Raw genomic sequence first — 16258 nt, forward strand, 5'->3', positions numbered from 1 at the left:
AGTTGGCTTATAATAGGAGCCTAGAGAGGAAGTGGGGGACGGGGTTGGGCCTGTGAGATCTAGGGTATATTTTAACCTCTCTATGCCTCATTTTTATCACCTGTAAAGAGGGGACAATATGTAGTAGTTAGGCAATGAAATGGGGCTGGAAATTGCTGAGAGCATCTGGCACATAGTAAGCATTCAGTAAAGTAATCACAGTTAGAGGGAAAGGGCAATCTCAGGGTACAGAGCTTGGGATTTGTCGCCAGGGGGACCAAGATTCAAATCCTAGCTCTGTTGCTTGGCAGCTGTGAAGCCCCTTTGTCTTCATAGTAATGTGGGGCAGTAGACAGTTCCTACTGGAGAAACAGCACGTTATACAGGGGCTCCATGCTGGGCTCTCCAGGTGCCCCAGCCATCAAAGTGGTAATGAGGTCTCCACACCCATCTCCACCCCATGCAAGCAGCTTCTGGCCTACTCAGGGGGACTGGTGGGGCGACACTGAAGCTCAACTTCCCTTCAGGAAATTTACAGAGAAGTGGGTTTCCTGAAGTCATTTCTCACCTTAACCAATTATTTTGTCATTTTGTCCTGTTCCACGGGGTTTTGTTTTGGACCCCCTCTGTCTTCCATCCCCTCCCAGGCAGGGCAAGCTCAGCCCTGTCTGCCCTGGGAAAAACCTGGATACTGCCATTTAGGCTTCTGGACCCTGCCAGGAGTGTCATCCCTGCTAGGGGACCTGAAGCTTACCTTCTTTCTGGGGAACCTGTGGGTACACACCGTGAAGTTGGAAGGGGGGCGTGGACCCTGCCACTTCTCCGATTTTCTCCCTCTCCTTCTGTTCCAAGGGCTTAGAGGAGGTGTGTGCAGCCCTTATGGTCTTTCAAGATGTTCCCTGGTGAGTCCAGTGAACTGGGAAAAGGTGGAGAAGATCAAGGGTAGGAGCATGGGTTTCTGACTTTTGTTCCCTGGGGCTCAGCATAATGGGGGTAATACCAGCTGTTGAGGATCAAATGTATCAAGTGCTCCATGTAGATGGGAGGGGTGTCACTGCTTCTTCTCTCTACCTTTATCCCCCACCTTCAGTTTATCTCTGGGTGTTTGGAGCTCCAGGTCTCTCTCCCACATTTTTAGGGGACCCACCAACCCAGAGACACATGTGAACTGTCCTGTGGGGTGAGCTGGGGGCCTGCCTGCCCCTCAAGTCGGTAGTCATTTCTTCCCTGATTGGAGGGCCGGTCAGAGGCCAGGCTGGGGCCGAGACTGGATGGCCCTGCCTGGTGCAAAGGTTGGGATGGTGCCTTCTCCCCCAGCTCTCAGTGAAAACGTTCTCGCCTGGATCCTCTTGGCTGTGGTGGCCGCAGGCTTGACCCCGTGAAGCTGCTCGTATCTGAGTACTCCCTCTGTATCCCTTCCCTCCTCTAATGTCCCTCTCCAAACCACACCCTTTGCCACCCACCTCCCCAGACAGAGTCCAGGGGTCCAAGTGCAGCCCGGCCCCCGCACACCAGACAGACCGCCTTGGAGGAGCCGAGAGCTGGGCGGACAGGCCGGTGACCGCGCCCTCGTGCTGCCACCGGTTCTACAGAGAGATAAGGGGGCCTGTCTCCAACGAAGCGGAGTGCCCGAAAGAAATCTGGGCTCCGGTAGGTAGAGCACCTGCCCCTCCCTTGCCCTCTTCAACCTGGACTTTCCCTAATGTTCTCTAGGTCACTCTCAACCCGGCTTGGTCACGTCAGCCTCGGGTCCAAGCGCTGTAATTGGCCCTGCGTAACCACTCAGCTCCACCTCCTGCGCTGCGATTGGTCGGCGCGCGGGGCCCCGCCCCATTTTCCTGGAAAGTTCTTGGAAATCTATCAAAGGAGTTTCCTTTAGCGGCCCTCGGCCGCAGACCAGGGAACCGACTCCCTCGCCTGCACCCCTCCCCGCCCGGCCGCACAGCCGGCGGTTCTAGGAAGACGTCGCTTCCGGGAAGGGCTGGGACACAGAGGACAAAAGATTAGGCTGCTCGCCCCGCCCTCCCGACCCGCCCCATGCGCCCTCCCGGCCCGCCCGCGCCGCCACCTCTCAGTCCTGGCCTGCCGCTCGTGCGCCCCAGGAGCCTTCCTTGCGAGCGCGACCCGCGCCCACTGGCTCGCTCCAGCAGCCGCCGTCAGGCCGAGCCCCAGCTCCGGAGCAGCCGCTGCCGCTGCCGGGACATGGTCCTCTGCGTTCAGGGGTAAGCGCGGCTCTCCGCCCCCGCCCAGCTCTGCGCCGGCACGCGGCAGAGTACTGGCCTCGTGCTAGCTGCCGAGCATTAAGAGGGTTTGACCGGTCGGAAATGATCGAGCGCGGAAAGACCTCGAGAGAGACAACAGGGAAGGGTGACAACATCGTCACCACCTCTACTGGCACTGTGGGTAGGGAAACTGGGGGTCGACTGGCGACAGGAAAAACAGGGTGGGCTAAGAGTGGGAGAAGGCAGACGCCTCAGGCAGCGCGTCCTCCAAGGCGTGGCTCACCTGCCCAGCCGGTCTGGGCCCGGAGCGCTCTATCCTAGCCTGCCGGCCCAACAGCCTACTGTGACCTTGGGCCAGCCCCTGCCCTTCTCTGTCCTGTCATCCACTCTCCTGCCTCGGCTAGCAATTAGGCTGTTCTTGGGAAGACAGCCTGAGATCCTTGCCTCTCCCCTGGTTGGCACCTGCTGAACAAGCAGCTGTTGGGAGAGCCTAGGTTTGGCCCAGTCCTGCCTGAGGTACCCCCACAATGTCCTCAGCCCTCCTCTCTGCCCAAAATGGGATCCCAATGTGAGAAGGACCTTGGCTCCTGCCTCCATTCTCCAAATTTCCCAAAATGTGGGGGTGGGGTGGGGACTGATAAGACAGAGTCTTGGCCTCAGCTGAGCATTCTTGGCACATTCCTTCTGGCCAGAGCCTCAGGATCCCCTTCAACCAAGGGTCTGATGCTCTCCAAACTGATCTGACAGGAGCTCAGAAAGTTCCAGGGAGAATGAAAGAAGATGTGAATGGGTGCTCCACAGCAGGGAAAGCAAGATTTTTAAGACCTACACACACACACAGCCACAGACCAGCTGGTGTGCCCTCCTGAGGTAGGGCGCAGGGATTCCCAATTGTAGGTATGGGTTGTCAGCTTTGCTGAGGGATCCCCCCTCAGGGCTGAGTTTGCCTCACTGGCTTATGTGCCCAGGCAGAACTCACAGGCTGGGCTCCACAGCAGGCGCACACACATACTGGGCCACCCACACCTGGAACATAACAGCCACCTCCATGACAATGACACCTCCCATACTCCTAGAAGGCTCCTGGGCCTGAGCTGAGCTCTGGGTCACAGCAGGCAGGCCATCAGCCAGTTCCTTGAAACTCAGCCTCTAGCTCCCCAACAGGGATTCCAGAGCTCCCGTAGTACAGCCAGGGTAGGGGTGGAAAAGTATTAGCAGGCTGTGGTATGCTAGGGTCTTATGGCCCCTTCTTGAGTGGCCATGGGCCCCTGATTTGTTAAAATCTTCTAAGAGTCACCTATAACCTACACTGTATAACTTACACTGTCAGATCTGGTTCCTCTGCCTGACTCCCGCTGCCGGTTCCTGCCCACCTCTTCCTGTCAGTGTTTACCCATGATGATCTCTGCCTGTGGTGCCTTCCCCGCTACTCCTTCCTTTAGCCTGGCAGACTCAGCTCAGGAACAGGCAGACCCTGACTTCTCCCTAACATTCTTTGCTTTTATGACTTTGGGTTATGAGTTCTTTAGGGTAGGGCCCAGAGTTTCATTATTTGGTGTCTTGAGGCCCAGCAGAGAACCAGACCCAAGACCCGAGGATTTATTTTGTGATGAGTGGGAGAGGACCAGCAGTCTCTTCCTTGGGAACCAGGGCCATGCCCCTCACTCCCAGGAAGCCCCAGGATCACCATCCTGGGTGGGCTTCCCCTAAAGGGAAGCTACTGCTCAGATTGGAGCCAGTTCAGCAACCCAACTCTAGCCATCTGAAAATATGGTGTGACCGAACCCCTCAGTGTCTGGGCTGGTAGGACCCCTCATTGAGGAGGAGGGGAAACTGACGTCTAGTGAAGAACAGTGTTTGCATAAGAGCATAGTGCCTCATAGGGCAGGCTCGTCAGGGTAGGATCTGGAATGTGGGATGAGTACCCTGCCCTTTGGTGGGAGCTCATATTTATGGGAGGTGGGACTTGTCAGTGCCTTTAGAGGCCACTGTCTATCCTATACCCTCAGCTGGGAGGAGGAGAGAACAGGATGGGTGTCTGACCTGTTTGGGGATATTATTCCAGCCTCTAAGTCCTGGCCAGTGTGGACCTAGGTCCCTCTGACAGATACTCCTATCTATGGGGAGGTAGCATGTGACCAATCCCTTGGCTCAAGCAGGACAAGTGCCATTTAATTGGCCCACCACTGCCAGGGGGGCACCACTGTGAAGCCTCTTTGTACTGGATCCTATCGGTGTGGTGAGAACACCAACTGGCCACTGTGAGCTACAGATGCCTATAGAGAATGAAGTGTATTTGGTTGGTGCAAAATAGAGAGATTACAGTTGGCCCTTCGTATCTGCAGATGCGAAACCCATGGATATGGAGGGCCCAAAGTATTCACTGTACTACGCCATTCATATAAGGGACTTGAGCATCCGCAGATTTTCGTATCCACGGGGGCTTCCAGAACCAATCCCCCGCGGATACTGAGGGATGGTTGTAATTACTGTTTAATAAATGCAGGAGGGTAGAGAAGTCTCTTTCAGAAGAGGGTTCATATGTGGGGGAAGTAATCAAGGGGCCTTTTGTGATGACAAGTGGGAGGTGGGGTACTGGTCTCACTGAGCCCATGGGTGGGCAGAGGGGAAACTGGGGCTCATAGTGAGATAGACTGGCCAGAGGTCACATAGCCAGTCTGGGGCAGAGGGGATCTCTGGAAATGGGGAGAGCACAAGGCCTCCACTCACTGCCCATCCACCTCTTTCTAGACCTTGTCCTTTGCTGGCTGTGGAGCAGATTGGGCAGAGGCCCTTGTGGGCCCAGTCCCTGGAGCTGCCCGAACCAGCTATGCAGCCTTTACCTGCTGGCGCCTTTCTGGAGGAAGCAGCAGAGGAGTCCCCAGCCCAGCCAGAGGGTGAGCCCAAGGTGCTGGACCCCGAAGAAGATCTGCTGTGCATAGCCAAGACCTTCTCGTACCTTCGGGAATCTGGTGAGTCTGAGGAGGGAGGCAGGACTTGTCCTGGAAGTCTGATGGGGAAAGTTTAGCTCGGCCTGTTGTGTCTAATTTAAGAGGCATGGCTCTGGCCAGAAGAGTCTGATGGGAGAGAAGGGGTACAGCACTCCCCAGGGAGGTGTGAAGAGAGAGGCTGAGCCCTGCCTTGCCCTGGGTTGGTGCACCCAACTAATTTCCACTGTGACCAGTCTCTTAGCCCCCTCTCCACTTGCCTAGGCTGGTATTGGGGTTCCATCACGGCCAGTGAGGCCCGGCAACACCTGCAGAAGATGCCAGAGGGCACATTCCTAGTACGTGACAGCACCCACCCCAGCTACCTGTTCACATTGTCGGTCAAAACCACCCGTGGCCCCACCAACGTGCGCATTGAGTACGCCGACTCCAGCTTCCGCCTGGACTCCAACTGCCTGTCCAGGCCGCGCATCCTGGCCTTCCCAGATGTGGTCAGCCTTGTGCAGCACTATGTGGCCTCCTGTGCTGCAGATACCCGAAGTGACAGTCCTGACCTTGCAACCACCCCAGCCCTGCCTACCCCTAAGGAAGATGCACCTGGTGACCCAGCATTGCCTGCTACTGCTGTACACCTGAAACTGGTGCAGCCCTTTGTGCGCAAAAGCAGCACCCGAAGCCTGCAGCACCTGTGCCGCCTCGTCATCAACCGTCTGGTAGCCGATGTGGACTGCCTGCCACTACCCCGGCGCATGGCTGACTACCTCCGACAGTACCCCTTCCAGCTCTGACCCAGCCGAGCAACCGCCTAGCCTCACCCAGCCAGACCTTGGAGGGGACACCGGCTCCAGCTGGACTTGGGCTCCCACTATCCCTCCTCCAGTCATCCTGGTGCCACATGCATCTGGCAGCTGGGCCAGGAAGGGTCTGCAGGAACAAGGCTGGGGGTGAGGGGTAGGGAGAAGTGTCACACGACTTGGAGGTCAGCACTCCCAGCTCCCATGTGGCTCCACTGTGGTGGGCCATGTGACAGAAGAGGGGACTGGCAGGACCTCGTCTCACCCTGTGGGCTGGGCCCAGGCCCCCACTCACCTGCTGTGGCCTCCTGAACTGCGTAGACTTGGCTGGCCCTGGTCTCTCAGTCCACAGGGTGGGGCAGGCCCCCTCCTTTCAGCCAGCCTCTGTCTCGGGGGGGATGGCAGCCAGAGGAACTGAGGTTGACAGTGACAGTCCCCTGGTGTGGGAGCAGGCCAGGCTGGGGGACGGCACAGTTATATAGTATTTATTTATTTATTCTCCTTGGGTTGGAGAGCCAACCCCACCTCTCTGCCTGAGCCCTGAGTGCTCCAGAGACCCCAGCCCTGCCTCAGCTTCTCTGGTTCCTCCCAGCCGGGAGCCTCATCCTGAGATGTGCTGCTGGACCCAAGACAGTCCTGGATGTCCTGGCGCTGACCCACCCACCTGTGAAGGTGTCCACCCTCTTCTGCCTCCAGCCCTGTTTTGGGAGGATGGGTGAATAAACAAGAAAAGGGAGCCAAAGTGTTAGCGCCTTGCAGAGCCTGCTACTCACCCCCTTGCAGGGCAAAGCCCTGTCTGCACAGAGCTGGTCTCGCTGGGGCACAGGCCCTGCATGAGTGTGGGTGCCGTGTCAGGGAGAGGCATGGTAGTTTGAGGGCTGCCACTCCACCTCTGCTGGGTCTGCTTCCTGCCCAGGAAGGTGCCTGCACATGAAAGAGGGAAAGAAAATACATATCTGATAAGACTTTATAAAATAATTATTTCTAAAAAAAAAAACAAACAAACCCACAGTTTGGTAGTCTTTTTTTTTTTTCACTGATTTTTCTGTAATGACAATAAAATTGTAACTTTCATTTACAGAGCCCTCAGTGGGGCCTCTTTTGAGTTGTACACAGTTTGTCCCCTTTGATCTTACTATCATTATCCCCACTTTACATCTGGGTCAGCAGAGGCCCAGAGACCTATATGGCAGAGCAGGCCCTGCTAGGGCACCCAGTAAAGAGTGGAGGGGATAGTGAGAAGCCTTTCTCCACTCATTCCCTCTTTTCCCCTTGGAGGGTGGGATGCAGGAGATGAAGGCCAGCTGGATTGCCTGAAGGGTCACTGCCCAGTGTCAGGTGGGGGGTGGTGGCAGAGGAGCACCAGGTCTGAGAGATGTGTAAACAGGTGATGTCAATTGAAGATTGAAAGTGGAGAATACTAGGGGGATGGGGACTGTGGACTACTCCTGGGGGCAGCGTCTTTTGAGATGAGGAGACCAACAATCAGAGAAGTCAGGGCCAGTCATTCCAAGGAGAAGGTACAGGGCATGCAAAGGCACCAGGGTGTGACTGGGAAGCTTATATTCCTGACCACAAGGAGGCCTGGGGAAGGGTCATTCTGTGCAGTGGGGTGGAACAGTTGAGTTGTGGATAGTGGCCAGTAAGCTGGCAGGGTCTGGCCTGGGATGGGGCTAATGGGGCTCTGGTCTAGGCTGATTGGGGTTTGGGTACTCTCTCACTCAGGGTCCTGCATATCAGAAGTAGGTGAAAAAGCAATTAAAATGAAAACGCTCTCCATTATCTGATGGTCTGCCTTTGGAGCACTTCAGCACCTGGAATTTCAGTCCTGAAAATTTCTGCACCTTTACTTGAGTACCTCACAGGAAGGCTCCTGTGAAGCCCATTTAACCCTTATTTCATAGCCTTTAACCCTTTAACCCTTCATAGCCTTTAACCCTTATTCATAGCCTTTAACCCTTATTTTAGAAACAGTTCTAACCTTTCTATCTTCTTAGCCCTTAGACCATTAAAAGCTGCAGATTAGAAGAGGCAAATGTCGGCAGATTGAAGGCAGGAAGGTGTGAGGAGTGACATGTTGATGATGAGGAAGAGGCAGAAAAGGATAAAAATCAAGAACTATGGGGCTTCCCTGGTGGCGCAGTGGTTGAGAGTCTGCCTGCCGATGCAGGGGACACGGGTTCATGCCCCGGTCCGGGAAGATCCCACATGCCGCGGAGCGGCTGGGCTCGTGAGCCATGGCCGCTGGGCCTGTGCGTCCGGAGCCTGTGCTCTGTAACGGGAGAGGCCACAACAGTGAGAGGCCCGTGTATCGCAAAAAAAAAAAAAAAAAAAAAAAATCAAGAACTATGGAGGCACAGAACCTTGGGGGCATGGAGATAGTTGTGGGAAAGAATGGAGCTGATGTTGGGTGAGAGTGAGCAAGAAGTGGGTGAGGGCTGTCTTTATCGGAGTGGTGCCCAGGCCCACGTGTCCCCCCTGGTGCCTTCTCCATTGCTGGCTGCAGGGCCCAACAAACACCTCCTCCAGGTCACCATGGCCCTGCCAGGGATGTCTGCAGTTCCTCATTGTTTCAGCCTGGATCCCAGCCCCTTGATGACTCCCAAAATACCTGAGGTGACCCCTCTGTCTGCTCCACCCGCAGATCTGAGTCACCCAGTGGGTGGGTAGCAGACACAGAGGGGCCAAAGGCAGGCTCTTCCCCACCTGGTGCCATGACCCAGACAGAAAGTGCTGGAGCAGGGGAAGCCCTTTGTTGTCCACAGAGGGGACACGTCTCAGGGTGCCCACCGGGTGCTGGCAACAGACAGGGCTTTGCACCTCATGTAATGCTCACCACAACCCTGGGAGTAGGTAAATATTACCCATATTTCACAGATGAGGAAACTGAGGCCCAGAGGGGGCAAGGGACTGGCTGAGGAGGTGAGGCACAGAGCAGAGCTAAGCCTGAGGGGTCCTGACTGCCCACCTGCCCCTGCACTGATACATGAGGTGGTGAGGACGGGCAGCTGGGGTGGGGGGGCAGCTTTCAGGTGAGTTGTTCTTGGATGCTGGCTTTATCCGCTCGTGTTCCTGCCTGCTAAGGTCTCTGGAGCCACTGGCCTGACCAAAAGGGTCCTATCCCATTCCCTATCACCTCAGCCCAAGCCAGGGTCCAGCTCTTGCCTGAGGAGGGGCTACCAGCTACTTCTGACCCCTGATACTTTTCTGCTTCAATCTTTTTTTTTTTTTGGTTGCACCGTGCAGCATGTGGGATCTTAGTTCCCCAACTAGGGATCGAACCCACAGCCCCTGCCTTGGAAGCACGGAGTCTTAACCACTGGACTGCCAGGGAAGTCCCAATCTGCTTCAATCTTATTTTCATGTTTCCCTACCAAGGGAGTGAGTGACGCCTACTTAGAACAGGATCAGTGGAGAGCATGTCATCGGGCCCCAGATCCAAGTCAGAGACCCAGCCTAACAGATGCTGAAAATCCTCTGGTCACTGCAATCACCCCTGGGTGGTTCTGGGCTGGTGAAAGGAGCACACCTACCGGCACTGACCGAGGAGGAAGAGAGGAGCTGACTGGAGGGCGCACAGGACCCTGCACAACATACAAACAATAACTGATGGTAACCCTTTACCGATTAAGTTCTTTACCAGCACATGTACTCTTTGGGCACAAACTGGGCCAGACTCCATCTGGGCCCTGGGGACACAGCAGGGGATAAGATGGACACACTCCCCATCCTTGTGGGACTCATGGGCTGGTGGGCGAGAGATAATAAACAAGTAAACAAATGGGCACTCAGGATGAGTTTTGAGAGTGAAATGAAAGCAAAGCAGGAGGCGGGGAAGAAAGTGCTTTGGGTGTGGGGACACTGCTGCAGATGAGAGGGTCGGGGAAAGCTCTGGAGCAGGGTGGCACTGAGCCTGGACACCCGAGCAAAGAGCAGGAACTGGCTATGCAGACAACTTAGAGAAAGGACATCCCAGGTGGAAGGAGCTCCAGTGCAATGGCCCTGAGGCAGGAACAAACCTGGTGTGACCAGAAGATGGCTGGCTGCCCAGGGGGCTGAGGAGACAGAGGGTGGGTGGAGAGGGCAGAGGGTGCACATGGATTGTGCTCTGGTGCAGTGGAGCGCCCCTTCAGTGTTTAGCACGGACAAGCTATGATCCAATGCTCAGTTCTAAGGAGTGAACCTGTTAGCTGGGGCGGGGGGATGGCCCCACGAGGTCCTGGAGGCCAGAGGCCAGAAAGGAGGTTGAGAGGTATGGGATATGGAGGAGTAGGGTGTGGTGGAGAGCAGAGGAGGCAAGGTGATCCTGGGTGGGGTTCGTGCCCCATTAAGTTCTCACTGCAGCCTTGCACACGAGCAGAGGCTGTCCCCATTTACAGCAGAAGAGGTAAGACTCAGAGAGAGGTGGTGGCTTTTTCAGGGTCACACAACTTGTGAGGGGCAGAGCCGGGGTTCAAACCCTGACTCAAGACCTCATTTGTATAAACTGCTGCTCTGCTCTGCCTCCCAGGGGCTGGCATGCTAAGGCCTTGGCCCTCACAAGGCATTGGGGACATGTAGAAGGCCAGGCAATTCAAGAAGGCTTTTTGGAGGAGGGGGGCTGGGGACTGCCCTAGAGGATTCTGTCAGGCCACGGGGAAGTGGGTTTGCAGATTGATCCTACGTGGTGTCCATCCTCGGACTCACGATGCCCCTCTGGAAAAATTCTGGGACAGAGATGCCACTAGGCCATTCAGGTTTCTCTTGTCAATCAATGAGAGGTCTTGCTGGGAGGCTTCACCCGTGATCACCGAGTGTCCTAACACGCCCTGAACCATCAGGGTCTCTGCACCTGGGCCCAGCTTCTAATCTGCCAACTGAGCAAAGGGCGAACATGGATCTGAACAGGTCTGGGGACATGGCCAGGCTGGCTCAACTCTCAGATGGGAACCCTCCTGCCCAGCACAGCTCCACAGTGAAACAGAGGAGCCAAGAGCCTGAAATAAATCCTAATAAAGAAGGCAGGAGGATTCTGGGACCTCACAAAGGCCCTCTTTCTTCAGGAGAAGTGGAGCCTGCGCAGGCCTGGGCAGCCCTTTCTTACCAACCTGTTAGACCAGTTTTAATATAAAGCAGGTTGGAGCTTTGCCAGAAATTCAACAGCCTCTCCTGGTGAAGGTGTCCTCCCCACCCCAACTGCAGGGTATGGGGCCCCCTCCCCAGCTTAGGCAGGCTGCACAGCCAGCCACCCAAAGGGCCATTCCAATGGTCACTCTGGGGCAGCAGGATGGGGCTCCCACATCTGATACTTAAGACAGGAGGTCCCTGGAGGTTTACTCCTAGCTAGCATGTCCCTCCAACCCTGGTTTTACCCCCACCTCCCCTCCAGTCTGGATTACGTGCTGTACACTTGGTTTGGGTGGGGGGCTGTTTCCCTCAACCTCACTGAACCTCAGAAGATTCCTTAGCTATGAAATGGGGAGAGTGACAGCACGTCTCTCAGAGGGGACATGGGGGGCCCAGGAGGATTTATAAGTTGATACTGAGGAGAGCCTGAGAGGGTTCAACCTGGCAGCTGCTGCAGCTGTCACTGTAACTATTCCTTGTCCCTTATTTTAATCCCATTTGAGAGGTGGGCAGGGCAAGGTTTTTTTTTTTGGCTGCATCGGGTCTTAACTGCAGCATGTGGGATCATCATTGCGGCACGCGGGCTCTTCGTTGCAGCTCACGGGCTTCTCTCTAGTTGTGACGCACAGGCTCCAGGGCACGTGGGCTCTGTAGTTGTGGTGCGCAGGCTCCAGAGTGCGTGGGCTCTGTAGTTGCGGCACGTGGGCTCTCTAGTTGAGGCGCACAGGCTCAGTAGTTGTGGCATGTGGGCTTAGTTGCCCCATGGCACGTGAGATCTTAGTTCCCCCACCAGGGATCAAACCCGCATCCCCTGCATTGGAAGGCGAATTCTCTACCACTGGACCACCAGAGAAGTCCCCGGACAGGTGTTGATGTCCCCTGAGGTCCCCATGGGAGCTGCAGGGGAGTGACTGGAACTCCCTGGAGCTATAAGCAGCCCCTCACCCCACCAGCTTTTTTTTTTTTTTTTTTAAACGCGGGCCTCTCATTGTTGTGGCCTCTCCCATTGCAGAGCACAGGCTCCGGATGCTCAGGCTCAGCGGCCATGGTTCACGGGCCCAGCCACTCTGCGGCATGTGGGATCTTCCCAGACCGGGGTATGAACCCGTGTCCTCTGAATCGGCAGGCGGACTCTCAACCACTGCGCCACCAGGGAAGCCCCACCCCACCAGCTTTGATGCTGCCCTGCCAGCCCAGCCCTCCACCTTCAGGCGTCATTTGCCAACCAAGGCCTTGGGTTCCAGTCGTGGTGAACAGACCTTTTGTCTGGTCTCTGCATGGGCGGGGGTGGAGGTTAGACCAGCCTAACCTTCTAGCAACTTCCCTTGCAGCTCCAGTAGAGACTAGGCCATCTGCTACCCTTGCCCACAACTGAGGGATGGGTCTCCCTCAGGCCTGTTACTTTCCATGCCCTCGGTGGTCTGTGCCCTCAGAGGTGAGTCACAGGTGAGGGAGGTGAGCTGGGTAGCACCTCTGGGTCTGTCCCATTTCAAAGCTGCAAGCCTGAGACCCAGAGAGTCAGGGTAGCTTGTCCACAGTCACCCAGAGAGGAAGTGGCCATATGGGGCTGGAGCCCAGTGCTTTGAATCCCAGGCCAGGGCCTGTCCCCCTCACCCTAGAACTCTTGAACTTGAGTCTGCTGCCTTCTGACTAGGAACATGGACAGCCTGGTTCAAGGCCCTCCAGACTCCCCCTGTCCAGACCTGGACTCTTCACTGTCCCCTAGACATGCCTCCACTCTCCACCCATCATGCCTCTACAACCCCCACATGCGCCCCCTGCCTGTTGATCTCCACATCTGTCTACCTTGCCCCTGGTCCTTCTCAGGCTGCTCTCCTGCTGCTCCCCATGGCTGCCTTGCCCAGATCTAGCCTTACCATCACTCACTAACCTGACTGGACCATCCTGATGGCCTCCTCACTGGCCCCCTCAGCCCTACCACCATCTCCAGAGTGAGGGGCTTGCAAACCCAAACTCGTCCTGCCTTCCTCATTTAGTGATATTCACAGGCTCCCCTCATATCTTGCCTGTGCCTTACCCCAGGCCCAAAGGCATGGATTCCCAAACTGCCAACAAGCCATTTCATTCTGCTTCCCTCCAAACAGCCCTCCACATACCAGGATATCATTCATCCTGGAATGTCCTCTTCCTCAGTTCTGCCAGGGCAAACTCTTACTCACCCTTCAAAGTCCAACTCAAACGCTCCTTTTCTGAGAAGTCTTCCTTAACTTCTCCTGCATTTATTCATGCCTGTGTTGGGCACCCACTGCATCCTAGGGAATCTCCCTGGAGCCTGAGTTTTCCCAGGTCTCTCCAGCCTGGGGAGGAGAAAACATACTTTCCATAACAAATTCAAAACAGCCATTCTTTGATTAAATTTCTCTCTCTCACACACATACACACCATGCTTCCCATGAAAGTCTCCTGGGGATGTCTTTGAAGAGGCAAATTAGCCAAGTGGAAAGAACTCAGGCAGAGTTCAAATTTCAGCGCCTCCAAAATCACTGTAGGATCTTAAGTGAATAGTTTAACCTCTTGGAGCCTCAGTTTCCCCATGTCTTTTTTTTGTTGCATCACAGGTGAGGTGGGCTCTGGCTCCCTCTTTCCCTGGCCAAGCAGCTGCCTCCTCCACAGCTCCTCCTTGGAGCGCAAACAGCCAAGAGCTCTTTTTTTTTTTTTTTTTTTCTTTTTTTTTCTGTCCACTCCGCATGGCATGTGGTATCTTAGTTCCCCGACCAGGGATCGAACCCATGTCCCCTGCATTGGAAGCACAGAGTCTTAACCACTGGACTGCCAGGGAAATCCCAGTTTCCCCATCTGTCTAACAGAGATAGTGGAAGTACCCTGCCACAGGGTGGTTGGAGAGTGGCTGTGCCTGGTTTTGGGGGAATACGGGGTGAGTAGAAGCTGATGCTCATCTCTGAGCAGGAGATGTGGCAGGCCCAAAGCAGGAGGAGACTTTTTGTGTGGCCAAAGCTTTATGCTCAATGGAAAGACAGTTGCTTCCATGACTCAGGCCTGGTTGAAGCAGGCAGGGCCCAGAGTGCAAGAAGTGGCCTCTGAGGGCTGAGGGAACTTGGGATGGCCACAACTCCACCAGGCAGTCCTCTAGGACTGTTTCACTGCACAGTCCCCACTAGGGAGATCCACACTTTGATGGTGTGGCTGGAAGGGGAGTGGCACCCAGCAAATGCTCCCCAGGCACAGACCTGTTCCAGGGACTCCCCACACCCAGCACCGATGAGCCAGACTGGGCCCTTCCTGTCACCAGAGCCGGGATCGTCCTCCATCAGAGGTGAGGACTTCACTCATAGTTTGGGTTGGGCCAAAGCTTTGTTTTTAAAAGTGCTTCTCGCCTCTCAGCCTTCTCCTAAGAAGCACTTCTCCCCTCCCCACCCCCACCAGCCCTACTTCTGAGCAATGTCAATGTGTGTGTGTGTGTGTGTGTGTGTGTGTGTGTGTGTGTGTTGACCTTTCCACTTGGCCAGCATTCCTTTGTATTTCTCAGCTCCTTTGGGTAGATGGCCATGGTAGGAGGGGTTGTTAGGAGAGCAGGTTCTCAGGAAACCTTTTCTCCAAAGCCATAGAAACATGGAGCCCAAGGAAACCCTAGAAAATGAAGGCTTATCCAGAAGGAGATGGGTTTCCGGAGCAGTTAGAGGAGCGTGGGTAAGAGAAGAAGAGAGCTCTAATGCCAGTGTGAGTGCCTGAGGGGTCTGGCCTCTGGGCATCCTTGTGAGATCAGTGTTGTCAGCCTGGCATCTAGTGGGCAGGCTGAGTTTAGGCAGGCAAAGCTGGGTGACCCTGGGCAGCTTGCTTTATCTCTCTGGGCCATACATGTCTTAAAGTAGACCAAAGTCCTGGGTTTCTGTCAGTGCAATCAGCTCACACTCTCTCTACCCCAGAGGTGCTCAGACTGGGTCTCTATAGCCCTTTTTCTCTTCAGAGCCAGCAGGTGCCTGACTGGGGAGCTGTGGGCTTTGGGGCAGTAGCACCTGCTCTTAGCACCTTGACAGTCACCCCCTTTCTCCTCTGGGTCTCAGTGGATGAACTGGGGCATGCTAGGCTCCAGGAGTATCCCTGGGCCTCACGGAGGGCAGAGAACTAGAGGGCAGAGAAGGCATGGAATGGGCACCCCCCACCCCCACCCTGGGTGAGGTGTTTTTGCTGGAATCGCAGCAGCTGTGGCTAGAGGCCTCTTCCCAGGAAGAAAGAGCAGAGCGCCTCTTCCAAGAACTCGGAGGAGGCCTGCAGGTAGGGGAGGGGTAGCGGGGAGTTAATTTTAAACCAAACAGCCTTCAATGCTTCTCAGGAACTGGTTGCTCAACATGATCTGGCAGGTCCCAGATGGGTGGGCAGGCCTGGTGCCAGCTCAGAGGTGGCAGGGGTGGAGGACACGCCCCAGAGTGGGAGGCCCAGTGACCTTGAAGGAAGTTAGGCCCTGTCCTTGCCCATGAATCAGGGCCTGTCACCCCCAACCCCCACCCACCTTGCTGAGGGTGTCGGATGGGGTGACTTCCTCCGTCATAATCAGGCAAGTTGAAATTATAAGAAGATTAATAATACAGGTGTCATGTCCTTCCAAGGACCGACTGTCCCATCCCCCCTTCACTGCTCAGAACCTGCCACTCCTGTCCCCTGGCCTATACCTCTGAAGGTTATCTGATGAAGCCCTGCTCTGAGGCCAGAGTAAGGCTTGTGCCATTTGCCTATGAGATGGGACCCTGGGATGGGGGTCGGGGGATCGAGGATGGAGTGTAGCAAGCTGAGCCCAAGTTCTGGGTCCGAGGGGTGAGCCTCCTGTGTGTGCAGGGAGGCTGTGAGCTGAACTCACTGGGCCTACCCCGCCCCCTAGCTGACCGGGAGTCAAAGTGCCTTCACACACATTGACCTCCTGCCCCCCGACCCTAGTGTGGCCACCCTCTCCAGGCTGACAGCCTAGGCCCACCTCCCAGCGTCCGGACTCTACAGAGGCCCCCGCCCAGGGCACTCCCTCCTTCATTCCCTTTGCCAGCTGCCCAATGAGACCCCAGCAGCCTGGGTGGGGCAAGGCCTATGTTCTAGGAAAGGATCCTGAGCAAGCGCTGCCAGGAGCCGCGGTTCTTGGAATCGGCACTGCAGAGCAAAGGGACGCTTCCTGGAACCCGCTGGCCACTCCAGGGAGAGAGGCTCAGAGGAGGGGCAGTGACCTAGGTGAGGGGGAGGGGGT

The 16258-nt window shown here is 55.7% G+C and overlaps 3 protein-coding genes across 5 annotated transcripts in view; 1 reads left to right on the top strand and 2 right to left on the bottom strand.

Annotated features, from left to right (window-relative positions):
• Positions 1–7025, bottom strand: part of MAPKAPK3 (MAPK activated protein kinase 3) — a 38715-nt gene extending 31690 nt beyond the window's left edge. The window contains exons 1-2 of one of the 2 annotated variants that reach the window (XM_081246369.1): positions 6717–7025; positions 6239–6401 (exon numbers count right to left, since the gene is read on the bottom strand). In XM_081246369.1, coding sequence (XP_081102495.1) covers positions 6239–6401; positions 6717–6897 — 344 coding nt within the window. In that variant the 5' untranslated portion in view covers positions 6898–7025. Of the gene's footprint in view, positions 1–6238; positions 6402–6716 lie in introns of those variants that run through there. The other variant, XM_081246371.1, reaches the window with a different exon arrangement.
• Positions 2002–5937, top strand: CISH (cytokine inducible SH2 containing protein; the record flags this gene model as incomplete). Its single annotated transcript, XM_081246383.1, has 3 exons — positions 2002–2201; positions 4953–5173; positions 5414–5937. Exons 1-3 carry the CDS (start codon positions 2017–2019, stop codon positions 5935–5937), a joined length of 930 nt encoding a protein of 309 aa, XP_081102509.1. The 5' UTR covers positions 2002–2016.
• Positions 6729–16258, bottom strand: part of HEMK1 (HemK methyltransferase 1, mitochondrial release factors N(5)-glutamine) — a 34683-nt gene continuing 25153 nt past the window's right edge. The window contains exons 11-12 of one of the 2 annotated variants that reach the window (XM_081246378.1): positions 13230–13367; positions 6729–6867 (exon numbers count right to left, since the gene is read on the bottom strand). In XM_081246378.1, coding sequence (XP_081102504.1) covers positions 13274–13367 — 94 coding nt within the window. In that variant the 3' untranslated portion in view covers positions 6729–6867; positions 13230–13273. Of the gene's footprint in view, positions 6868–13229; positions 13368–16258 lie in introns of those variants that run through there. The other variant, XM_081246380.1, reaches the window with a different exon arrangement.

Source organism: Mesoplodon bidens (assembly GCF_964165515.1).
Source record: "Mesoplodon bidens genome assembly, chromosome: 10".
NCBI classification, from domain to species: Eukaryota; Metazoa; Chordata; class Mammalia; order Artiodactyla; family Ziphiidae; genus Mesoplodon; species Mesoplodon bidens.